This window comes from Mauremys mutica, chromosome 1 (assembly GCF_020497125.1).
Source record: "Mauremys mutica isolate MM-2020 ecotype Southern chromosome 1, ASM2049712v1, whole genome shotgun sequence".
Taxonomy (NCBI): domain Eukaryota; kingdom Metazoa; phylum Chordata; order Testudines; family Geoemydidae; genus Mauremys; species Mauremys mutica.
The window spans coordinates 113,872,286-113,899,126 of record NC_059072.1 but is presented as its reverse complement, the minus strand read 5'-3'; the positions used below and the strand labels follow the sequence as shown (position 1 = coordinate 113,899,126).

General features: G+C 43.0%; 1 protein-coding gene across 1 annotated transcript in view; it reads left to right on the top strand.

Annotated features, from left to right (window-relative positions):
• The window catches only part of MICAL3 (microtubule associated monooxygenase, calponin and LIM domain containing 3), a 346,852-nt gene that overhangs the window by 263,522 nt on the left and 56,489 nt on the right, over positions 1 to 26,841 (top strand). Inside the window, exons 34-35 of the mRNA XM_044991795.1 lie at positions 17,548 to 17,743; positions 26,151 to 26,377. Coding sequence (XP_044847730.1) covers positions 17,548 to 17,743; positions 26,151 to 26,377 — 423 coding nt within the window. The remainder of the gene's footprint in view (positions 1 to 17,547; positions 17,744 to 26,150; positions 26,378 to 26,841) is intronic.

The window sequence follows — 26,841 nt, the reverse complement described above, 5'->3', positions numbered from 1 at the left end:
CCATCGTACTGATATAGTTCTTACATTTCCACTAAATATGCCAATACCAACATAGCCTGGCCTCCCTCAACTTGTCCTCAGTTGGAGCAATCCCCATTAGGCCCCTCAGAACCTCATTTTGTTTCCTTTCACAAAGGGTCCAGCCATTTGACTATCTCAATGTCTTCATTTCCGTGATGGAGGTACTGATTTCCTTTCCTGTGGCTGGCCAAGTCTCTGTTCTGTACATTAAGATGGGTTGAATTAGTTTTATACACTCTTCCTTTTAACTGGTTTGGCATCTTTTTGTGACAGCGAACTGGCCTTTTGTCACTGACCTTCAAATAAAACTGGTGAATTATATTCACTTCAGAAATATGTTCTGAAGGCCTCCACTAACCAAGCCAGGAAGGATACTCTTCATATCAGCAGCTGTTTTTTAGGCGTCTCTCTGCTGATTCCCTAGAAAGCAACCTTCTGTCAGCTCTGCTGGCTGTTTGTTCTTCCTGTCTCTCATAACCTAATTATTGTCTGGGCGGACAGGGAGCATTATAACACTTCTAAAGTAAATATACAAAGTACTATTGAGTTTGCCAGTCACCATAATTCATTTCTATGAATCTGGAGTGAATGGGATCCACATCTGTTGCTGATGGCGATGACATGCCAAGGACTTAATTCTGCCAGAGGTGTATTAAGTGTGTGGAGCAGGGCTTATTCTGTGACTGGATTTGGAGAATCTTTTCCTGCAACTCCTTGAAACTTTTGCCCTTTCCACAGGTTTATTTCCATACAAATTACACAGGGTGCTTTGGTGGTGGAATGAGCAAAGGCTGATTCTGCATTGCATTAGCTGGGGGGATGGCCAAATAGTTAGACAGAATTTTTTCACCCAGCCTGATTTCCTGAGGTTCAAATTGGGTTGTGTGCTGTTGAGGCAAGAAAGGTTCTTTCTATAAAACCTCTTAAGCATTAGTTGTTAGTGCTTGTTCTCCAGTACATCCATGCTGTGGACCTCTTAATAAGAGAGTCTTTTATGCAGTATCCCTTCCCTACACCAAGCTGCTTGGTCCCCAATGTATGTTATTCCCTGAGCCACCTGGAATGGCTGCTCAGACAACAAGGGCTGCTCAGGTGTAGAAGCAGTGAAATGTGATACGCCAGTGGGGGGGTCTGAGCCATTGGGCTTTTGGGTGCTGGATGGGAAGCACTCTCACCTGTATGGCTGCTCAGTGTTTGTCTTTCTGTGCTGTTGCCTTTTATTTTCATGTTCTTTTGAGGCCAGAAAGGATCATTGTGATCATCTAGTCTGGCCTTCTGCATAAGACAAGTCAAATGAATTTCACACAATAATTCCTGCATCAAACACCATAACTTCTAGTTGAGTAGAACATATATTCTAGAATGACATCCAGTCTTTTAAGAAACTTCAAGTGCAGAACAATCCACTATCTTGTTCCTCTTGTTCAGAAGTGGTGTGCGTAAAGTGCTGAGTATTTCACATTCCACTGAAGACCTTCAGATGCTGTCATTGAGGTGCCCAGCTCTCAGGCCTGAGCTCGCTTTGAGTTTTATGTGGATACCATTGATATGTCAATTTTCAACATTTCTGTTAATTTGTGCTCCTTGTCATTGTCCCCTTTGCATTCAAAGCTTTGGTTTTTAATGGAACCTATGTTTATGCATGTTTACAGATGAGGCTTTAAATGCACAAGCCAGGGAATTCAAGGTTTTATGGCTCCCTCAGGTACCTACGGTAACATACTGTAACATGAGAATATCTGGGGAAGTGAAGAGAAAGCAAAGGAAAAAGGAATTTGGAGGAATGGGTTATGATGACAAAGTGACTGTTACACATTCCCATTCAGATAAATTCATCAGTACCTTTATTTGAGCAATAGTCACTTTGCATCAGAGCTGTGCATCTTAAAGTGCCGAGGACACTACAGAACTTGTACTTTTTTTTAAATGGGTGGCTTGAGCTCTGCGAAGGAAGGGGCCACAGGAAATCAATACCCCTGCTAGGCTCCTTTCAGTGGTTTCCTAAAAGTGTTTAGGAGGAGATATGACTTAACTCTCCACCCATTCCCTTTAAAGCCTTGTTCTTGTTCCTCCACCTGTAAGATGGGGGCTGGGGGAAGGCAGCAGGTTTAGCACCATCCAGCAGGCCCCCATTCTGTTCAGTCAAGGATGGCCAACTTAAAATTGTGTATGCGCTGTAGAATGCAGTGCACATGGGGATGTAAACCGCAGGGCATGAGACATTTTTATGATCACTAGGTCTTAAGTATAGTTGGGAGGATTAAGGGAGTGATTGTTGGCTAGGGCTGTCAAGACAGATCAGTCAGGCTTAGCCAGCTGGCTTGTCTTAATTGATTTACTGTTTCAATATGTGCAGCCTCCAGGTACGTGCCTAGGTAGTGAGAGCTCCATTTTTAATTTATGCCACACAAGAAGTAAAATATGCACAAGATGTCAAGATGCTGCTCACCCTTGGCTCTCATTGAAGTCAGTGGGAGTTGAGGGTATTTAGCACCTGGCAGAATTGGTCTCAGAATGCACATGCACATTGTACTTGACTATCAGCTGCTTAAAATCAGGCTATACCTACACCAGATTTCTTTAACCCCTTCAAAGGCCCTTGTCCTCACTGACGGCTAAGCCTTGTGGTTAGAGCAAGGGACTGGGAGTCAGGAATTCTGGGTTCTTTTTCTGGCATTGACACACATTTGTTGTGAGACTGACTTGCCACTGTGCCTGAATGTGCTGTACAATACCAGTACAGTTCCTCCTCCTTCTCTCCCTCCGAACGAGCTGTGTCCTAATTCATTAATATTTTTTTAAGCGGTTTGAGGCGCTTGGATAAAAAGTCTTGTTGAACTGCAAAGTTGTGTTTTAAAAATCATCTGAAAATGTAAGCATTTAAAAAAATCGGTGAAGTATAACGTGAGACATTGAGAAACATAAAGGGAGGAGCCACATAGGATTTTATCAGATCTTCCCTCCTCCCGCACACCCACCCAAAAACAAACAAACAAAGGCTGCTGGGCGGGGAACAAGCGTGAGACCTTTATCCCAAAGGGTAACATTTTTATACTACAGACTCCTGAAAATGGAGGTTTATTATAATACTCCTCAAGCATATATAGAGTTTTTCTAACCCACAGGTTTAATAACAAAACCCTAATATGTGCACTTATTACATTTAATCTCCTAAAGAGAAGGCCATGGATTCCTTCTCTGTGGTATGTCACCTTTTAATATTCTTTTGTTTCATTATTGCTTGATATTTGATTTGTTGATTTACCTTTAACTTCACGCTTCCACGCTGAAGCAATTATTTGCAAAAACCCCAGGTACAATTAAGTTTCAAATTTTTTAATTGCAGAAAAATAAAGCAATTCAGAATGATTTCCATAGCAACAATATTAATTCTTCTTTGAGTGGCTGCAGATGTGCATTTCACTCAAGTGACTGCACACCCAGCACATCAATGTAGGAGAGCTTTGCTTAGCGGTACAGGTCAGGGAGGCACTCGCATCCTTCTGCCCTGTAGCCCCTCGTATGGCTATATAAGTGTGCTGCTGCCCTGACTCCCTTCAGTTCCTTCTCAGCAACTGCAGCTTGAGTCAGTGTGTTCAGTGAGGTGTCTCACCTAATGTTTTCTCTATCACAGTGTTTCATGGTCGGAGGGGTAGAGGTTCTGTAAATAGTTAGTTTTAGTAATACCTTCGGATTTAGTTTGGTTTATTGTAGTTAGTAGAGTTTTTAGCTTGATGATGCCTTCATCGGTTTTAAGCATTGTCTGTCATGTAGGATAGCTATCCCTGCTAGTGACCCCTACACTTGATGTCTGTTGTGCCTTGGGGAAGGGCACATCAAGGAACGGTGCTCCATCTGCAAGTTGCTCAAGAAGAGGGAGCAGGTAGCTAAAGACTTGCACCTGAAGCAGCACCATAGGCGCTGACTCTGTGCGGGCTCTAGGTCTGGAGCACCCACAGAAAAAAATGGGTGGGTGCTCAGCACCCACCGGCAGCTCCCCATGGCCCCGCTCCCCTGCTCCAGCTTGCGTCCGCCTCCTCCGCAAGCGCACCACCACATCCTGCTTCTCCCCCATCCCTCCCAGCGCTTGCGCCACAACACAGCTGATTCGCAGGGCAGAGAGGGACCGGGGAGGAGGAGGAATGCGGCGTGCAGGGGGCAGAGGCAGGGCTGGGGTGGGATTTGGGGAAGGGATCCAATGGGGGCAGAGTTAGGGCAGGGACTTTGGGATGGGGTTGGAATGGGGGCAGGGCCAGGGTAAGGATGGAGTGGAGTCAGGCAGGGGAAGGGGTGGGGGAGGCACGGGCACCGAGAAAGTTGGCGCCTATGAGCAGTACCACCTGGTTCCACACCAAGGACCGTCACAGATTGTCAGCCCCTCCTACCCCCCACCCCCACCCCTGAAGCACCTAAGGCAGGATGTGCTGGGGCTCCACAGCTGGATCTTGATCCCTCATCCAGAAGGAAGAGAGATTGTTCAGTTTCTTCTGGTCTTCCAAGAAAAAGAATTGACAAAATGGAATGCGGCTGCTCCAGAGCCCAGAGAGATTCTTCCCCCCTTTCTAAGAGGAGTGCAGATCAGCACTCTGAATCTTCTGGTATGCAAGATAGAGTTGGGCGGTCGACCTGCTCTCTGGCACCAGCTCATGAGCAGTTAGACACCATACTATTGATTTCATTACTGTTCATGGAGCGTCCCGTTGAGTCTGATACCGACGACAATGGTGTCAGCACCAACGTTTTCCACTCCTGCGGTGTGTCGGGCATCAGCAGACTTGCTGTGCCTTTCAGTTCCTGACTTTCCACTTATCCAGGAACGTTCAACTGTGGTGGCTTTCTCTTCGGTGTCATCGGCACTGCCTGGACTGTTTGTGGATCTACTGTTGTTGTTAGCACCATCATCCGCACCACCTCGTATCTAGGGAGCTGGGATGCAGTCTGCTTCCTGCTCAGTACTGGGATTTGCCTGCGCAGATACTATCTTCAGAACCAACAACTATTATGGTACAGTCTACATCTGCATGTCCAGTATCAGTTTTGACTTGGGTACCGATATCTGCTCTGGTACCAAGAGTGGATACAGTGTCTCTATTAATACTGAAAGTGCCAACTACTGTACTGTCGTCAGTACCGATGAGACTGGCGTACTGGGTTTCAGATGATTCAGAGTGTTTACTAGCTCTGCCTGGATCAGCGGCTCCATTACCATCAGGCTACTTGAAAGAGTCTTCAGGATTGAGTTTGGAGACCTCTTTCTCATCTTCGCCTTCACGGTACTTCTCTCAAAAGTCGTTGATCATCAGGGGCATCACCAGGATTGATACTGCTCCTAGAGTAGAGGTAAAGGCTCCTGGCCTAGCTCCTAGGTGCCACCAATGTCATACCCCTAGCCACAGTGGCCTCCTTGGAATCCCTGGGAGATTCCTTGTTTGGCGAGATCCCAATCTTCAGATCAGTCCAGAGCAAGGTTGGCAGTTCCCCCAGTAGCCTCACCTCCTGAGTCACCTGTGCTGCAGCCACAGACTGAGGGGACTGAACCCCTGATACAGTCACAGGAGATCTTTGGTTCCACTCCCCTCTTCTTTCTTATCACTAGATGATGCTATGGTGCCAGATTTTTCATCTCCGGTGCCTGAGGATTTTAAATCATATCAGAATCTTCTGAGATGAATAGCTTTGACCTTGGGTATTCAAGCTGAGTTTGTTCAGGAGAACACTTGTAAGTTAGTGGATACTTTTCAGTCCTCAGCTCCAGGGAGAGTGGCTGCCAAATCTCTGAAATACTCCAGCGTCCTTAATGCCCCCAGCAAAGCGTACTAATATTATAGCCCCATGCAAGGTTTCAAATGTTTTTTCTCACATCCAGCTTCTAATTCCCTTGTCCTGACAGTGGCAAATGAGGCTACAGCAGGGAAGAAATCCACACCTAAAGACAATGTTTTCTCAACCTCTTCATTACAGATGCATGTTGAGAACCAGAAGGACCAATTATCGAAATATGATTTTGTAAATTGGGATGCTATGTCCAAGTTTACAGATAAGTTGCCAGAATCCTCCAGGGAAGAGTTAAGGTGTCCATTGCAGAAGGCCACTTAGTGGCCAAGACAACTTTGCAGTCAGCTCTAGACATAGCAGATGCTTCATCCATATTTATGACATCAGCTGTAACAATGAAAAGGCTTCAAATTTCAGCATAGCTCTGAGGTCCAACAGATTCCAGAGGTTACCTTTTGCTTTTTGTGGTTTTGGAAAAAAATTGACAAGACATTACATTATTTTAAGGACTCTTGTGCTACTTTGCAGTCATTGGGGTTTATACCGAGGTCATGAAGAGACATCATTATGGAAGTCAGCAACAACACCAGCAATATTGTTTGCAGTGATACTTCCAGCTGTTGTCCTACCCTGTTGGACAGCAAGGCTTCCCCAGAAAGGGAAATAGATCACAGAGGAGACCTTCTGGATCCAATTTTAACCAACCAACCTGTCCTCCACCAACTTACTTATTTGACTTACTTATTGGGAGCAGCATATCAGTTGTATACATGTTGCCACAGTTCAGGGACAGGCTGTCTCCTTTCTACAGTGCCTGGGAAGCAACAACTAGGGACAAATGGGTTCTAAGCACTTGTGAGATGAGGTTATGCCATTCCATTCCCCTCTCCCATCCCTGTACTCCGTCTCTTACCCCTCTCATGGGTCTCTGCTTCTTCAGCAGGTCCACTCTCTTTGTGCTGGGAGCCACAGAGGAAGTTTCTCCTCAACACTGGAGAAGGGGATTCTACTCATGTTATTTCCTGGTTCCCAAGCCCAAGGGAGGGATGAGACCTATCCTCAATCTCTGTGGTTTCAAAAAGTACATCAGGTACATGAGATTCCACATGGCAATCTTAGCTACAATCCTCCCCTTACTGTTCTCAGCCCCACAATGTGACTATAGTGACAGTCTATCTCAGGAAAATGAGAATGCATGTCTTTCCTTATATGGACAATTGGTTATTGTAGAGCAAATCCGAAGACCAGGTTCTTGGCCACATCCAGTTCACACTTCGTCTTTTTGATCAGCTGAGTCTGATTTTGAACAAAGGAAAGTCAACCCTAATACCAGTTCAAAAAATAGAGTTAATTGGGGCACTACTAGACTACAGGTTCAGGGGCTTGGCTGCCAATTGAGATATTTTAGGGAATTTGTTGCCTATGTCTATCCCTCCAGTCTCACCCATCAGCTATAATCTGTGTATGACTGAGGTTTTTTACCCACGAAAACTTATGCCCAAATAAATCTGTTAGTCTTTAAGGTGCAACTGGACTCCTTGTTGTTTTTGTGGATACAGACTAACATGGCTACCTCCTGATACTTTAAGCCATATGGTGGCATGCATTTAATGTAGTCCAGTATGCGAGTTTGTGCTCTCTTCAGGGTTTGTTGAAACTAGTCTGTGTCCCAAATCATCAATTGATGGACAGTGTAGTACAAGTACCACTGAAGATCCTGAACTCCCTGCAGTGCTGAACAAATCAGATCAATGTTTGCCAGAGCGTTCCTTTTGCTCATCCTGCTCCAATCAGGACTATAGTTACTGATGCCTTCACAATGTGCTAGGGAGCTCGTCTACGGACATTAAAAGTTCAGGGTCTGTGGACAGACTAGGAAGTTTCCATTCATATTAATGTTCTGGAACTTCAAACCATTTACAATGCATGCCAGACCTTCTGGATCTCAGATCCAGGTCACAGCAGTTCACATTCTGTTTGACAATACCTCCACAATGTATTATGTGAACAAGCAGTGAGGGGCTCGTTCCAATCAGTTAGCTGACCACTTCAGCAGAGTTTTCTTCCAGAATAACAAATGGTCCCTGAATAACAGCATCTTGAAGTCCATCTTCAGAGAATGGGGCATTCCAGCAATCAAGCTGTTTGCAAGAAAAGACAACAGGAAATGCAGTCAGTTTTGTTCAGGAGCAGGGCTCTGTCCTATACTTTCCATTTGAATTTGGCACCAGAGCTGATATATGCTTTTCCCTCTGTTCCCTTTAATTCCTCACATTATCCTAAAACTGAAATTAGATCGTGCCATTCTGATACTTACCACGCAGATTTGCCAAAGACAGTGTTGGTTCTTGGACCCTCTCAACCTATCCATTCAACCGCCCAAACCTCTTGTCGCTCTTTCCAGATCTTCTGACACAACTCTATGTTCAGATTTGGTATCCAGTACAGAGCAGTCTGCATCTCTTGGTGTGGATGCCGCATGGTTAGATGAGGAGGAAGAATGCTGCTTGGAAGCAATGCAGTCTTACTTAACAGTAGACATTTCTCTACTAGGGACTACATATTTGGCCAATGGGAATTGTTTTTCTGTTTGGTCTTTAGCCAGTGGAATCCAGTCATGGCTAGCATGGATTCTTGTCTGAAAGCATGTGTAATCCCATAGTCAGGTTAATGATAGAAAGGGTAATAGAGGTGTCATTTGATTTGTAAAGATCTCCAGTATCATCATTTCAATGGTGTCATTCTCTGTGACATGGGGTGGGGGAGTTGCTCTCCTCCCACCCCCCCCCCAACTTCTGCTCTGGGTCTTCTGATTGGTGGAAATTTTGATAATACAGTGTCGCTTGAAATGAGTTGAGTTGGGTCATTCGAAATTATTTTCTCCAACCAGCACAATGACAAACTTAGAACAATTAAGTAGATGTACCTGTAAGTGGGGAACCATACATGTTTAAAATTCAACTTTTAACGTTATACTTTAACACTGGCATGTCAAACATGCAGCCCTCAAAAGTTAAATTGTGGCCCTTGACTGACACCACATGCCCAGAATATGATACCTGATTGATTTTTTTTTAGTGTTACAGATTACTGTAAATGGAAGGAGTGCTTCAAGCTAATTTGCCATCATCGGCAAAAAAAGAAGCTGTTAAGTGGTATTATCAGCTTTGTTTATTTTGCCAAAGGAGTTGTAAAGAGGCAGTGGTTAAGACTTCAGCATCCAATGAGAAATTACTGGAATCCATCTGCAAATGGTATGCACATAATTATATAACGTAATTAATTACAATCCCAAAGTAATTTATTACAAAAATTTTATTTTTACTTTGGTCTTGATCACTTTTAGGCATCAATGGGGAGACAGAGTACCAACTAGTAGCTGAATCTCTGGAGAATACCACCATGGAGGACCTGGTTAAACCCAACACTCAGGTGGACCTTACATGGGTAAACTGAATTTGGAAAGCTTGAAAAGGAAGCATCAGAAAGGAGTTGAAGATACAGGAACTGCCAGCCGTGAGCAAGACTCGCCTTATACTAAGTCCCATGGCATGCGTTTTGAGAACACCTGCTTATTCTGTGGTAAGCTGGAAGCCCTTGGGCTTCCAGCTTAAGCACAGTTTCAATACGTGAGACAGGTGAGAAACAGTCACGCTCAGCGAGAAAGTAAAGTAAAATGGGTTCATTGACTGAAAAGATGCCCACACATACAACATTGCATACCACATCAAGTGCTGTACCAAAAATGTATGTAATGTATTGCATCAAACAGTAAACGCAACAGAAACAAGTACTGATTTTACTACTGAAAACTGCAACTCAACTGGAGTTGATAAATTGCCTCGCAGAGGCAGCTCTAGTGGATGGGAAAGTGGTGGTGGTGGCTGATATAGATGTTAAGTACAGAGAAATAGGTGCTTTGAATGGGATTGAAGAACAATTGCTTAGAAGAAAGGCTTTTGAAGCACTTATTGAAGATGAACCGTGGGATATGGACATAGTTTTTAGCAATCAGATCCATAGAAATTAATCACAGTGCATATCCTTAAAAGCTGCAAAAGACATGGTGCTATCAAAAGTGGAAGGAAGTACTGATGTGAACAGTAATATGAAGACTCTGTTTGCAGCTGCTATGAAGCCTTCAAAACCCAAAGAATAATCCAAGGCTCCATCAGTCTATTGGCTTCAGTCATGAAGAGCAGACTAAAGCTGTGCTCAAATGCAAAGATGAAAATCACCGTGAAAGTGGCAGAGACTATTACAGAGTTAACCAGAGAGAAGTCATTGTTTGCTTGTCTCCTGATCATGTCCATATCTCAGCATGATGTTGATCTACATGACTCTTCAGGGAAAGTAGGAATTCTCTGTGGTACCACGATTGATATTAGAATGTTATGGAACAATGCATGTGTGCCAGGTGAAAAGCAAACTAACACTTCTTAAGCCAGCACCTGCTGACAATGTAACCGGTACCTTATGCCAGCACAGGCATTTCAGCATAGCAATCATAGATGGAGTGGCTGAGGTACAAGCTCTTAACAGACCAGAAACTGTTAACACCTGCTGAGATGGCAAAACACTTCATTATAGGCTATAAAGAAAATACTGGACGTATGACCAAGTCCACCTTGGGTTTGACATGTACATAGAAGGATCAATTAAAAATATTACCAGAAAGAAGAGACTCCATGGTATTGCACATGCACAGTACAAAAATCATGGACTCCACGAGCATCTTCAGTGTCACAGTGAAGAAACTACTATCTCATACTTGCACAAAGGATGAATTAACCACATACAATGCAAGAAAAACACTTCAGCCTGCAAAGAATTGCTCAAAGAATGTTATCTCATGGTGTAATGAAGCTGCTGCCTCACACCATTCATTGAAGTTTCTTCATAGCTCTCATGAGGAGGGTGACACTAAAATGATCTTGTCCGCCATCAGTGCTACAGAGGCAGGTGCTACTAAACTCTGTATTTTTGAACAAGACACAGGTATTCTAATGCTTTCTGTGAGATACTACCAAAGACTTCCTCAAGATTCTGTTTTTGTGCCTGCTTATGTCTCCCCCCAGAGATGTGTTCCTGTTACTCAGACCATTAAAAGCCACCATACAGCCAGGTTTCTGTGCCCTTTCAGGATGTGACACTGCTGGAAGGTTGGCTTGAAAAAAACAAATTATCTTGCCTCCAAAAACTGACTCATCACTCTGAAGATGCTTGGAATGGCTGATACAGTCACTGATGAGGTCATAAATGCACTAGAGGTGTTCGCATGCCAAGTTTACCACTTGAAGATCAGCATTACGACACTTGCTAAGCTATATTGGTAAATGTTTTCCAAGAAGAAGACATACAGAGAAAAATTGCCACCAATGTGGGCAATGCATTTATACCTGCTATCAAGACGGCAAATTATCAAGCAATGGGATGATTGAGTGCATCCAAAATTACCTTCCCCTACCAGACATGGATGGGTCTTGGAGGATGGACTGATCATACCAGTTGTGTGAAATACTGTGTGCTCCCAAAACAATCGTACAGGTAATCACTTGTTCGTGTGCAAAGACCAGATGCTTCCAATCCTTCAAATATTTGGCCAGCAGCCTGCGTTGTATGGAAATGTGTGACTGCGGCATAGACGAGGATCAGTATGACAACATGTCTAGCAGTGTTGCACTACACGGACACAGCACCGATGATGAATTTGAATAAATGTTTTCAGTTCTACATGTCAAGGATAACTTCCCTAGGATTACCAAAGATCAATGTCTTTTTTTTTTAAATGTAAACAATGTATCCCTGTGTTAAAGTATAATTTTAAAAAACCTTGATTTTTAAATATTTTCTTGAATATATATGTACGTAATTGTTCTAGGTTTGTCATGTTTGGTACCATTATGGTCATGGGAAAAAGGGCTTTCGAATAATACCCAACTCAACCCATTTCTGACAATATTGTATTATCAAAATTTCCTCCAGGCAGGGGACTTGGAGGTGGGGGCATGGAGGTGTGGAGTCCCCCTTGCCACATTGCAAAGAGTTACACCCTTGAAATTATGATTCTGTAGATTTCTACAGATCAAATGACACCACCCTTTACTTTCTATCACTAATCTGGCCCTAGAATAAGATTTTACTACATTATGCTCCCAAACTATTCAGGACATTTTGGATTATCTGTTGCATCTGAAGTCCTCAGGTCTCTCTCTTAGATCTTTGAGAGTCCACTTAGCGGCAATATCTGCATTCCATCCACCAATTCAATGGAAGTCCATTTTTTCTGACTCCCTGGTGATTAGATTTTTAAAAGGAGTTGTCTGTCTCTTCCCTTATAGAAACAGCACCATTGTGGGACCTTTAATATAGTTCTGGCCGCCCTCATGGGTCCTCCGTTTGAGCACTTGGTAACTTCTAGAAGGAGGGTGGGTGAGTTGCAGGCTTTCATGGCAGGACCTCCATATATGTAATTTTTCAAGGATAAAGTCGACCTAAGGCCACAAAACTTTTTTGTCTAAAGTGGTTTAACCTTAACCAAACTCTATACTTACCTGTATTCTTTCCTAAACCACATTTGAATACAGAAGAGCAGTACCTTCATACATTGGATGTGAGATGCTGTTTGGTGTTCTACTTGGAGAGGACTAAACCATTTCATTATTCACCTCAACTTGCCTCGTATGCAGATCAGGTGAAGGGTCAGGTGGTTTCCGTGCAGATGAACTCCACGTGGATTACTACCATGACAATGGCATATGGAGTAGCTCAGTCTACACCTTCATAAAGACTGGTGGCTTATACAACGAGGATCCAAGCGGCTTCAGTCGCATGCCTCAGTGATGTTTCTATATTAGACTTTTACAGAGCAGCTGCCTGTTTTCCAATGCATACTTTTACCAAACATTATGCTATTATGACTGAAAACTCTGCAGCTCACTTTTAAGTAGACTCTGAGCCCCAGCTTCTTCAGTTACTGCTTGTGAGTCACCTGAGTGGAATACACCTCTGCAAAGACACACACAAGAAAAAAAAACCAGTTACTTGCCTATTCTGTAACTGTGGTTCTTCGAGATGTGGATTCAGACATGTATTCCACAACCTGCCCTGTGTCTCTTCTGCATCGGAGTCATTAACCTTGAATTTTGGTGTGAAGGAACTGGGTTGGGGTGGCACCATCATTATATAGTCATGGGAAGGACAGTGGGGCTGAAGGGTGCAACCATCACCTCTTGGGTACGGCTAAACAAAATTCTCTGGCTTTGGTGCACTGGGCACACCCGCACTTGAGTGGAATACATGATTGTACCCACACCTCAAAGAACAAAAGTTACAGGGCGCAGGGAAGTAACTGTTTTCCCCTTTGTGCATATGCATCACAGCAGGCTCCCTTATTTGTATTAGAGTAGCTCATAGAGGCCCCAACTGAGATTAGGCACCCCATGGTGCCAAGCACTGCACAGATAGAGTGGATTGACAGCCTCTGCCCCGAAGAATTTACTATCTAAACAGACAAGACAGACATAGGGAAGGAGGGGAAATGGCGGCATTACATGATTAATGAAAAAGAAAGCCCCACTCTAATACTGGATTGGTGTAATGGGGAAAAGAGGTAGGCAAGAAGAGGGTTGTTCTGCTTTGGAAAGGAGTTGTTTTTCCTCACACTCACCTGTCTCTTCACCCCTCAGCAGGTACTGTCTGAGGGGTTACCCCGACAACGCTTTATCAGGCTTGTGGGACTAAATAATTTGTGGCTTGGTTTTTACTAGGTGGAGGAGGAAGGCAATGGAGAATGGGGAGGGACTGAATTGTCTCTCAGGAGGGGAAAGCTTTCAGAGGAGCTTCTCAAGCCCTAGTTGTAACCACCTTTGTTTCTAAAATGGGGATGGAGAGGAAATATATCATGCAGGGGAGCAGGGCAAGGGGCACTTCAGCACAGGAATGTTATCTCTGGCCTTGTGTTCCTTTACAAGAGGCAGGCTGCATCAGGACTGAGATAAATAGGGGCCTCTGGCAGCTTTCACACCACAGCTAAGCAGGCTACCCTGTTAGAAAAAACAGTTCCCTTGAGATGATCTATGGGCTGTTCATAGCCAGCGGCCCTTCCAAAATGCAGAACTATAACATTTTCCTATTTAAGACATTGTTTGTGGCTATTTGAGCTGATTCTTTGTTTGTGTGATGAGCTGGTTTTGGCTCTCAGGTGGCTCCTGATGTTTGACTAATGAGAGAGTTTTTTCATGTTTCATCATATGCAGTCACGTTAGCCCCTTTCTGTGTTTGCAAGCAGCTTCCAGGCTTGACTTTGTGCAGCTCTGGTACATGAGGCAGGTGTGCTTGTGTCCTTAAAACTAAAGGCACAAGGTAAAATGGTAGCTGGGGTTAACCAGTGTTCTCTGCAAGTACCCCCTGTTGGCAAGACTATAGAATAGTGTTGTTCAGGTGTGTGAGCAGATGTTTTGAACAGCAGTTTGACATCATCATGAGCCATAAGGGTACAGCCCTCAGTGAGATAGAGGGTGTCACCAAGAAGCAAGTGTCCAAGACAGATTGAAATGTTCTTCTCCCTACTTTGCTCAGTAATGCAGCCCCTTGTGAATCCAACTGATGTGAGTCGATAGCCACCTTTCACCATTCTAGCTTCACTTAGGCTTTTGGAGGATGGCCATGTAAGCCAAGCTGTTTGTGTTAATAGCACTCTGAGAGCTGTGAGCTGGAACCATTGCCCTTCTGGTTATTAACTACATAATGAGGCAAACAGCATGGAATCGGTTGGCATCTGTTCCATTTGTGCTTGGTGGTGAGCTTGACAGTGTCTTTTGCCCAAACAATGAAGACTGACAGCGCCTTTTTAGAAGCCCAGTAAACAAATCCTCTGTGCAAAGTGTGCCCATCGAGAACAGAAGTCCCTGGCTGAGGCTGGCAATAAGTTGAGCTTGTTGGGTCAGTATCAAACTGCATGGTTTTTTTTTAAGAAAAAGAAAATGGATGAATCTGGCCCATGATGCTCCTGAGTTGCACAGCTAAAAAGAACAAAATCAGTCTTACATTGGCAGTGTGTCTGAGAATGTTCTCCCTTCCTCCCTGAGACCCCCCCAGCACACAACACCTGCCAGGCACGTAAACTATCTTGGCATAACCACACTCCTTTGTCTTACAGTTTAAAAGAGCTTTTATCCTTCCGATATCAGCCTTGTTCTGGAGACACTGCCACTGAATCACCTGGTCTATCCCTATGTATTGCTGCAGGGTTGGTTTAATTCTTCCTATACCGTCCCTGATGTGGTCATGGGGTGGGAGGGACAAGTCTCACTCGTATCCTGCACACGTGTTGGAGAGATGGCTAGTGTGAGTTTCACTAGTGTGTATAAATGTCAGTGTGGTTCCTTCCCCGTCCCCCACCCCATATTTATAGCTCGTACTAAATTTATTTCTATCCACACCGGCAATGAAACGAGCCATCCTTTCCGTAGTCCGTTAATCTGACTCTAGAAATGAGTCTCTGCGGCTTTTTTTGCTTTCTTCTGAGGAAGCTGACAAAACGTGAAGACTCTCAAGAAGAAAGAGTGAAATAAATCCCCAAGAGAAGGACTCTTCACCCTTCTTCCTTTCATCCTTTTTTCAATCTATAAACTTCATGGATACTTTGCTGGATACCCAGAGTGGGCCAGAACGAGAGGGCAAGCCAGAAACAGCCTGTGATAGCTGTGTGCATTGCGGGAAGCTGGGCCTAATTGGAATACACTGCAATCTGTGAAAGGGTCTAATGCAGAAGATAATCTCTCTCTTTGAGGATTTACTATACCCTGTATTTGCTCTCTATCACCTTGGTACTCTTCCATTACCCATAATCCAGTTCTCTTTCACATCAGCCAGGATTGGCAGATCAGCATTCCAGGTCAGATCCCCTGATGATGTGAACTCAGCGTTTGGGAATGTAACACTGATTACAAAAATAGTTCTGGCCGAGGTGGTATCACCATCTAGGCATCCCAGAGAGAGTGAAATGAAGCGTGAATCCTAGCCAAGTGTGCTCTTCAGTTTTATTAATCTTTTAAAAATACTGACACAACATAAGACTATTGTTGCAGCAGCAAATTATAGAGAACAAAATATCCTTGGAAATGTAGGTTAATGCTCTGATCTTTTGCCTGTGGAGGCCTGTGTGGTTTGTGTCCTGTGAGAACATGGTAGTCCCAACCTAGTTTCTTGTGGACATTTGTCCACATTACAAAAGCAGCAGCAAATGTAGCATGATTCCTGGGGGGAAACCCCAAGAATGTTACAACAGAGGATGCTATAGATCCAAACTGAGGTTCATTGGCAGAGTTATGCAGGTGGGTCAGGGCTAGAATTGTTGAAGCTTTTGTATATCACTTGCCTGCAATTCTGCTTGATGAAGCAGTTTAACAGGCACTAATCCACCCAGGCCTGATTTCCAGAGGTGCTGAGCACCCACAGGTCCCATTGGCTTCAACTGGATCTCTGAGCACATGGCACTTTTGGAATTCAGCCTCACAAGTGTTAGATCTCGATCAGCAGAGTTCTTTTTTACTGTGGAGAGCAGTAGGAAATGAATGGAGATGTGCTGAGCTGCAGCTGTGTTTAACCTGTGGCACTAAGTCTGGAATTTTCTCAGCTCCTCTGATGCCTTCCTTTGGTGCTTAATGATATAAGCACTTGATGACATTGCTAGTGGGGTTCCTAATGGCTGCAATAACAGGCATCAGAATCAGTATTACGATACCAGGACTGTCATTGTTGGGACTGTGATTCCCAGTCTCTTGTCTTTCCATACACACCTTTCCTGTTTTCACCCACCTGGTCGAGGTTCAGAGGTGTAGGTTCTTCCACTGAGCACTGCTTTTTAAATAGCCCTTGGAGCTGCTGTCTTTGAGATGGAGTGTTTTGCCCCATGCACAATCCTTGCGGTTTGCTGGGGTTAGGGGGAAGCAGTGAACCTCTTATCCAGCATCCTCCCCAACTCCCACAGTCCCACAAATTGTTCATCCAGGTTTCTCCTGCAGTCCCAGTTTTGTCACATACTGACAGGAAATCAGGTCAAGTCCAGAGAAAAACACATCTGAGGCATGAACCTGATGGCCTTGCACCAGGGAGCTTCCTACGGCAGGAGTGTCCCTTTGTCTCCCACATTTGAGACACTCCTTATGTAATGGTGCATGCTTCAGTCCCCATGGCAACGGCTTCACTGTCCCTTCTTGAATAACGATCTCTGTGCCTGGCCTGACACAGCTCTGGCCATTGCAGCTACATTATTCTTGTTCCTCTCTCAACCAAGACATGTAACTTTTTGTTAGCATCCTTTGGCCAAAAGCATTAATCAGGGCCCACTTTGGAGTATTTCTCCTTCTCCAACCTGTAGGGGCTAATATGGTAATGGCATCAGGTCCTCTTTCACTTTATTCCCCTTTGGCCCTTTTTTTTTTTTTTTTTTTTTTTTTTTAAATAATGGAGATATCCTATCTCCTAGAACTGGAAGGGACCTTGAAAGGTCATTGAGTCCAGCCCCCTGCCTTCACTAGCAGGACCAAGTACTGATTTTGCCCCAGATCCCTAAATGGCCCCCTCAAGGATTGAACTCACAACCCTGGGTTTAGCAGGCCAGTGCTCCAACCACTGAGCTATCCCTCCCCCCCTTTCTCACCCCACTGCTCCTTGCTCTGAATTTGTTTGCAAATATTCAAACCCAGTTCATCAGATTCATTGTTTGTTTACTGACTTATTCTTTAGGTCCTAATGTCAATGGATTGGAGGAGCCCAGCCTGGCCAAGAGGCTGCGTGGCACGCCTGAGCGCATTGAGCTGGAAAATTACCGGCTGTCACTGCAGCAGGAAGAGGAACTGGAAGAGGTTCCTGAGGAGACCCTGGCAGAGCATAACCTGAGCAGTGTACTAGACAAAGGAACAGAAGAGGACGTGCCCAGCAGGTTAGCACACATTGTACATGTGTCCCTGTATCCGCCCCAGCAGGCTTGTGTCTACTTGCTCTCATAGTGCCCTTTCCCCTACACTTTACTGAGGCTCCCCTTTCTGGAGAGCTGATAGCCTCATCCGCACTTCAGAGAGGTATTTTATACTAGAGGTTCTGTTCTAAACCCCTATTTTGAGTCACTTAAAAGTGTTCTGAAAAAGTTATTTCTTCTACTGAAATTTCTCATGCTCAGTCTTAGCTCAGAAAGGAATTTACTTTTTGGAAAATTTCATCTATAAACAACTGAGTCATTTGGGTGAACAGAACATGAGGTCAGAGGGGAGTGTTTTTTCAAAAAGCTTTTGCTGCCTATTTTGCGCTCTGATAACTGAAAACCATTTTTGGTTTAAAACATCAAGTTGGACAGATACTTAGTCGTGATTGAGTGCCTTTGTCTGAGAGAGCTTGGCTTGAAGTAATAGCTATGGATAGCGTAAAACAGGATACTCCATGGGCATGTATGGTCATTTCTTCAGCTGCAAAATGGTACACCAGAGCGCTAGGGACTCAGTGCCCACAAATGTGGGCAAATGTCTCTCAGTAATTCCTGCAGCAGCAATTCAGTTTCATAAGGGATGAGCTGAACCTTTGCAGCCTCAGATAGTGTGGCTCTCTTACTTACTGTGAGCTCTGTTCCGTACCCTTTCATTGCAGCAAGAACTCTCCTGAACTGTTAACTCTTTGACCATGCAAAAGTTCTTACATTCTTAAAACTGCCACTGTAAACTCAGGTAATGATATAGCTGATGGCTAAAGCCCAGATCCAACAATACAATTACATGCATGCTTAACTTGAAACACATGTATAGCCCTATGTGTCTAGTTGCCTACCTCAATTATACAGATGAAACTGACTTCAGCTGGGCTACTCGAGACCATAAAATTAAGCACATTTATAAGTCTTTGCAGGATCAGGGCCTGGGTGCATTCTGGGGTGAGCAAATGACAGGAGTCCCATAAGATGCAAATAGAAGAGGCAGCAACTGGATATTTGACACTATCTAGCCTTACTAGTCTTCAGTAGTCCTGATGCAGCCTTATCTTAAAAGCTCTGAACAGGTTTGAACTAGGATGAGTAAATACCTGGTGTCCTGTGCTGTTTCCTTTACTAGAATAATGACGGTGTTTATTAATTATTTTAGGAAGTTCTCAACAAGATCTTATTTTGATATAATTTATTTATTTGAGATGTTGTCTAGTGGCCTAGTTGGATGTTCTCTGCAGTTTAATGTGCTAGACTTGAGATATGTTCATATTCTCTGTCCCTATCCCAGCCCACTGCTCAGATATAATAAATAATGTTGCTATTGTTTATATTAACACTAATAATAATATAAGTGTAGCTTTTATAGTACTTATTAGATCTGAAAGTACTAACCAAAGTTCACTAGCCTGGAGCTATATTATTATTGGCCATGACTTCATCAGATCACATAAATTAAGAATAGTTGGGCCTGGTCAGTACTTGGATCAGAAACCTCCCAAGGAAAAAGGAGTCAATGGAACCAAGTGTTATCTTTGGCATCTCAGGCGTCAGCTGCTATTTCACCTCCTCCAGATCTGTGCACACTTTTCTCCCTCTCTCCTCCGCACCCATTTTTTATTTAGAATTCTGTCACACTCCCCTTTTTGTATGTTGACTTAAATTTGTATTTTTTAATTTAAGCTTTCTCTGAGGGGGGGGGAAGGTAAATATTATTTTTGGACTTATAAAATCTCTCTCTCAGATGTCCTTGGGCACCTGGACCAAGATTTCACAACAATAACTGTAATTTGCTGGCAAAGGTCAAACCAAATACATTCCTCCTATGACAGATTCATCATCACTACCCTGGGCAATAAATGAAGTTAATATGCACACATCCACAAATGCAGTAATAATCGTACGTAGCACTTCTGTAGTATGTTTCACAGTCAAAGCATTTTAAAACATTATCAGATTAATCCCCATAAAAGGGCAAAATACTTGGCATCTGAACAATAAGGGAAGTAAATTCCAAGCTGACATCCCACTAGTCTCAAGCCACTCTAGGGACAGCTAATGAAAGTACCTTTGCATAATCTTAAATAACACAATTGTGCATAGAGGGGGAAACTGTTTCTAAGGTAGCCAGCCAGGACCTAATCATTGTTGGACTTCTGCAGAATAATAGCCACACCTTGAATCACATTCAGAACTAAATAAGATACCCACACAATCTTTGGAGAGCATGTGCAGATTTTAATGTAAGATACATTCAAAGTAATTTACATTTTCTTCATCCTGTTTGTGTGGGCCATTCACAGTTAGATTATCCCTTCCAGATGAAGGATCTGTGCTAAGCAGTTGCTCCAAAGTGTGGTGCTCATTCCACTCTGAGGCACCAACGTGTCAACGGCAGGTCTGTATTCAAACAACCCAGCACCCTAAAGGCTTGAGGGGCATTATCCTTAAAGAGAACGTGCAGTTAAAGTGGGTGCTGTTCATACAGTGTCCCACCTTTGAGCTGAGGCCATCGTGGTGAAATACTCTCTCATCGCTGTAGCTAGCCACTCCAGGTTAGGGTTGAACCATATTGTGAGATATAATGGAGGCAGCTGGCACTGTCACTCTATTCTGAGTCTGCACGGTGGAGGATGATAGTCTCCAGCACTAAATTCGCATAGATGCATTTTTAAGAGGTATCTGCCTGAATATTTGAGTCTCTCTGTCAAGTCATCCAGCTCTTTTACTCTGATCACTGGTTAACAGAAAAAAGGTCCCAGCTGGGTGGCCCAGAACTACCAGCTTGAAAGGTAGCTCTGTCTCCTTTCACCCATTCAGCCTCTTGTGTGTTTAACCTTTGAGTACTGAGAAACAAGTGTGGAGCAGATCAATGCTGGAGAAGGTAAAGTGAGCTGTGGAGTGAAGAATTTACACTGTGAATATTACATGAGATAAACAGGCTGGCTGAAGAACACATCTTGATCCACGGAGTAGTCATGGCAACAGCTTCAGCAACAGTAAATTTTATTGACAGCGCACTAAAAACCCAGCAGGCGACACCTGTCAGATTTATTTCTGTACTGAAGAGGAGGAAAGTGTGCTATTAATCAGAGGAGGGAATAAAGACCACTTTTTTTATCTCTCTGAGAGCATCTGTATAAAGCCATTGGAATATGCTAAAATCTCTTGGGAGCTTGCTGTATGCCAGAGCTCAGCATATATTTATGATCTGATTCATCATTTACCTTGTGAAAGAAGGGACAGTGAGTTAAAAATAACATTTAATTTCTGCTGTGGAACGCAGGATTATAATATTTGCATTATATATCGTACAAAAAACACATGTTGTAACTTTGAAAATTGTCATGAAAACACACTGGACCATGCACAGAATCTACCTGGATACCCCATACTGTGATGAGGAAAAAACAATCGTATCTTTTATACATTTTATTTATTTCCGTCTGTCAGAAAGTATTCTCCTCAGGCAAGTGAGTGAATAAAATTTTGCAAGGATGCATTAGAGCAAGATTAAGGTTAGGTTTTTATTACACAAAAATAGGAAATGATAATCCTCAAGGTAACCTGAACTCTTTCCCTGGAGTTATGTCCATCTATAATTATAAGAAAAATTGTGTTGCAGTGTAGTACTTGCTAGGAGAGTGTCTTTGCCCCAACTGTGTGATCATGTAATGAAAGCCTGCACGTCAGGGACAGAGTTAAGGTTGATGTAGAAGTTATGCATTCCAGACTTGTATAGACTTTAAATCCCAGGCTTTTTTATGTTTCAGCTGATTAGTTTTCAGCCCTCACTTTTATTGTCTGGCAACAGCAACTCTGTGACTGCTCATCTTACCACTTACGCACTTTATTAATGGTAAAGATTACATTACAAATAAACAGCAAATACATAACACCATTCTGGCAAGAGTACATCAAACACTGTAAAATCTAGTGTAGATGGTGCAGAACAGAAGAAAGTAGCCAAGTGAGAAAATGTCAAATGAAAGATTGTTTGTGAGAAATCCATTCCAGGAAGAAGTTGAACCAAGGACCTTTTGTATCCAAAAGCAGTGAGGTTACCTATTGAACCAAAGGTGAATGGGCATTTTCTGTGAGCAGTAATCTCGAATGAGCACTTTTATGTAAAAGTGACTGCCCTAAGTATCAGTTTGTTAAACACTGCTGTTGCTTTCACACACAACCAACAAAAATAGAACACACCAGGTATCCTCTGATCACTCACCCGAGTTTTAACCAAGCCTGAACTATTTTGCTCCTTGAATCAGATGAGATTGTGCCTGTTTACGTCTATGTGGCAAGCATCCCGGCATTGCACTCCTTTTCTCAATATCATAAAAACACAAGATCTAGTCCCTGAGTTTATTCTCAGTGAAATCCTTGTTTCAGTGACAAAAATAACTTTTAATTATTTTTCTCCCAGTAGCGCTAACACACAAACAACATTCTATGCCATCCTGAGCAGCATCAACAGAAATGTGTACTATATTCCAAACAGTTACTCAGGCAAACTCATCAAAAGCATCGAGATTCACAGATGCCACCGAAGGCATGATTTGAAGGCACTGGGATTGCACCTGAGTAACTGAGGGCCTAATGTAGCTCGCAGAACTTTTATTACAGGTGATGCGTAAGAAGGGTATGTAACCCAGCTCAGTTCTCAGACCTCAGGCCAAGATTAATGGGGGATTGGCAGTTGGAAAAAATGTCTTGACTTGTAAACTGAGTCAGTTTGATACAGAAATCAGACAGACACAAAATGAAGCCTCACAATGACACTTTTACAGTCTCCTGTTGAGTCAGAACTAACATTTGAATTGCAGTTTATTGTCCCATAATGTATTAATGCTGGAATGCACTTAAATGTCAGTAGCACAGATTTTATCCCAGACAAAAATATCCTTGTTAAACTACAGTTAGTCATATGCTTATATCAATAACATTAGGATAGCAACCTTATTAGAACACTGAATGGACAAAACATTAAAAGACCATGAAATACTAGTCTTAAATTCTAGTTTAAACAACTATAAACATTTAAAAGTATGAGAACTTCAAATTAACATAGAATTTCCTGCCCTTCTAATTTTTAATGCGTTTTTAAAATGCAGATATGAATTTATAAACTTAACTCCATCTTGAGTTTAAGTCAAGGAGTTTGTACTTTTTTCATATGAACTGATCAAAATATACCAGGATGCTTCAACTGCGAACTGGGTCCTGTGGAGTTTGTATATGTGAGGTGAGAAGAAACTGTCAAGGTCTGCTGGATTAACTGGTGCAGTTTGCAAAGTCCTTGCCCTTGGGTCTTATAAGTCTATTGCAGTGGGTGTGCATGTCTTGCGGGGTACTTCCCAGATGGACAGAGCTTGAAAGTTACCCTACACATTCCCACAAGGGTAGGACCACTGACAGCTCAGTCCTTGAACTGGTCAGCTTTTGTAAACTTTCCAAAGTACATTAGATCCAGGGCCGAGTTTATAAAGGTTGCCAGAAGCTGCCAGAGCCTTATTTTTCCTAAAAAGGGTGTATATTTAGGAAATGTGAGAAGAAACTTGCAAACAACACCAAATAAGCAAGTGGTGTTAAGGATTTTCTGTGGCACACAGGAGTCTCCACTGACCTTTGACAATCTTTCTGCAGGGTGAACCAAATCTGTACCTAGCACAAGATCATGGATATAGCCAACTTTATAAAATTAGTCTGGTTTCTTGCAAAGTTTAAGTTTGCTAAACAGAGCACTCAGATGTTCCTATTAGGTGAAAAACTCCAAGGATAAGAATCCCAACTTCTCAGATAGAATCCACTATATAAGGTCTTATCACTTGCTCTTTAGTTAAACAAATTTGAAATTTCCAGGCAAATCCATATTTGGTAGCAGGATGTGCCAATGCATTAAGAGCCTGATCCAGTTGCTATTGAAATAAATGGAAAGATTCCCTAAGACTTTTTTTTTTAAGTTGGCATAACTCCTACTGAATGATTCTTCAGAAATAGCTTCTCCAGTTCACCTCACATTTGTCAACTAATCTATAGTCACAGATGAAGTTTGTAAAATCTGTAGTGCATAGGACCTCTCTTGAGGAATTTGGACATGGGAGAAAATTAGCTTTAGTATGGTAATATTGATATAACCTGAACTCTGGAAAAATTCTCATCACTCCCTAGTACCTCTAGCTTTTAAATCATATAAAGAGCATATGTGTGACCAGCTGAAAAGTTAAGGATTATTCCCATTGAATCTTACACTCAGGATGAATTTTCTATCTATTTAGCATATATAAACTTGCTGTATGTTAGTACAGATATTCCTCTCCCGCTATACATTTAGATGAGTGTTCCTTTCTGAACTCATCAGTTCAAATCTACAGAAGTGCATTTCAGCTATTTTATTTCTTTCAGTGCATTTCTTGAGAGCTCGGTGCAGATATAAATTAAAGCAGGCTTTGAGTTACTTGAACATAAGTGTTTGAACAAATTCTTGAGTTGAAAATGTATCTTTTCTTGTCTGGATAACTCCAAAAATGGCAAATGTATCTATGAAACTTGCCAATAAATTCCCTTCCTTGCTGGTAAAAAAGCATGAAAGATTTCAGCCTAAAAGATCATTTTTTAGAAAAAGGGTTCCTGGAAAAATTGGGTTGAAAATGGGAGGAGTGCCTTCTCAATATTTAACTATCTGCCAGTACCTAGAGGTTATAATCAAAGAGTGACACTTGTTGTATCTTTCACTTACAAAGTCAAGCCTTCTCCTAACAAGCAATTAGGAGAATACTTAGTGGGAATCTCAAGCAAAACCAGTGAATGTTTCACGAAGGAAACCTTGTGATGTGGAATTCATAGAATATCAGGGTTGGAAGGGGGGACCCCAGGAGGCCATCTAATCCAGCCCCCTGCTCAAAGCAGGACCAATCCCTCCTTTAAAGAGGGGATGGCTGTCAAAAATGGGTCATACTGATATACATGTTTGTTTCCCACACAGTGATTTACAGACTTTGCTATGAGAGTAGTGGGGTTGATAGTTATTCTCATGCTGTTACCTATAGTTTCTTGCCCATCCACCCTATACATATGTGCGGATGGGCAAGAAACTATAGGTAACAGCATGAGAATAACTATCCTGTGTTCATGTGATACTACTGCTTAAGATCCTGGAAAGTGTATGTAATTGTGCACTGCTCTCTGGCTGTCTTTATCTTACCTGCTGCGTCTTTTATATGTACCATGATGGCCTGATAATTCTAGGACTGTGTGCATATTCTTTTCAACATTCACTGATTGTCAGGCAAAAATGGAAAAGTATAAGTAATATAGTTCCCCAGATCTTCCTGCCAGCTCCCCACCAAGCAACAAAACTTCCCAGAATCTTAAACCCAGCGGCAATCTCACACACCCCCACACACGCCATCAAGAGACATAATCTCCCCATATGCTGTCCCTCCCAAACTATCTCTCACACCCAAATCCTCAAGAGAATGTGGAAACCACCAGATCACCACCTTCTTGCTGAACCCACTTGCACTCAGATACTGTGATAATGAGTATCATATAAGAACCTAGAGCAGTGGTTCTCAACCTATTTACCATTGTGGGCCGCATATGCACCTCTCTGTGTTATGTGGGCTGCATTCACACACTATATATACTACCTGTATGGCCCTGAGGATGTCACATGAGCTGCAGCTATATGCTGATTGGGCTGCCCGCCCGGCCTGTGGGTTAAGAACCGCTGACCTAGAGAGACAAGGTGGGTGAGATACATTTATAACCTTGCTAGATGCTAAAATTCACAGTCTTAATATTTATGGCTTATTACAATAATCTGTAAACCACGAATCCCCCTTTTTGTCCTATGACTACAAAGGGTGTTAACTGGCCATTTCACCTTGAATAAACTTCATCAGCTAAACTATGTGTTCGATCTTGTATTTAGCTCTGAGTACCTTTTCCAGACCTGAAGAAGAGCTCTATGCAGCTCCAAAGCTTGTCTCTCTCAACAATAGAAGTTGGTCCGATAATAGATATTACCTCACCCACCTTGTCACTCTAATATCCTGGGACTTACACAGCTACAACAACACTGCATATAAGAACGTAGTCAGATCTCCACAACTACCCTTCCTCTGGCTCCCCTTTATTAAAAGGAACTAGATCCAGTACCTTTTCGTTGTTGGATCTACCTACAGCGTCTGCATCACGCTCCTTTGACCTGAACCACTATTTCTAAAATAGTGCAATGAAATGTTGAAAGCAGAAGGAGAAAATATGGTTTCCATTACACGTACTATAGTTTGTACTGAAGTTTTGCCAGCCATATATAAACTCAGCTAAGATGCATCATTAATTGACTTTTCTGTTTTGTTTTTATTCTTTACAGTAGTTCAGAATCTGAGATGGAGGAGGAGGAGGAGGAGGAGGAAGAAGAAGAAGAGGAGGAACCAGGGCAGCCACAGCTGCCCACCTCAGACCTGGGAGGTGTGCCGTGGAAAGAGGCTGTGCGAATCCATGCTCTTCTGAAGGGAAAGAGCGAGGAAGAGCTTGAAAGTCAGAAAAACCACGAGGCTGAAGACCGGGAAGAGGAGGAGGAAGAAGAGTCTAGTGAAGGTTAGAAAAAGATCGGTTTATATTTTCCTTCTGCTACGCAGGCAGGGCAAGCTGAGCCAAACACCCATGTTCAGCACAGAGTGGGGTTGGACCGGCACCCCTATGATCAGATGAGTTAGATCACACCTTATTCTTCTGAGGAAAACCATTGAGGGCTGAGGGGGAAGCAGTGAATCGGGGTGGGATGGAAGAGGTTCTTAGGAGGCTATATTGATGGAAGGGAACCAGTGAAGGAACAGAGTCAAAGGGCACATGCACACTGCAGCTGGGAGCATGCCTCCCAGCGTGGGTAGATGGACATGCCAGCTCTGCTTGAGCTAGCACATGAAAAATGGCAGTGTCTGGGCGGGTTTGGCAGCTAGCCTGAGCTGCAGCCCATGTTACCCCCAGCTACCCTGCTATTCTTAGTGCACTAGCTCAGGCAGAGCAATGCATGTCTTGTCTGTCTGCGCTGGGAAACGCAA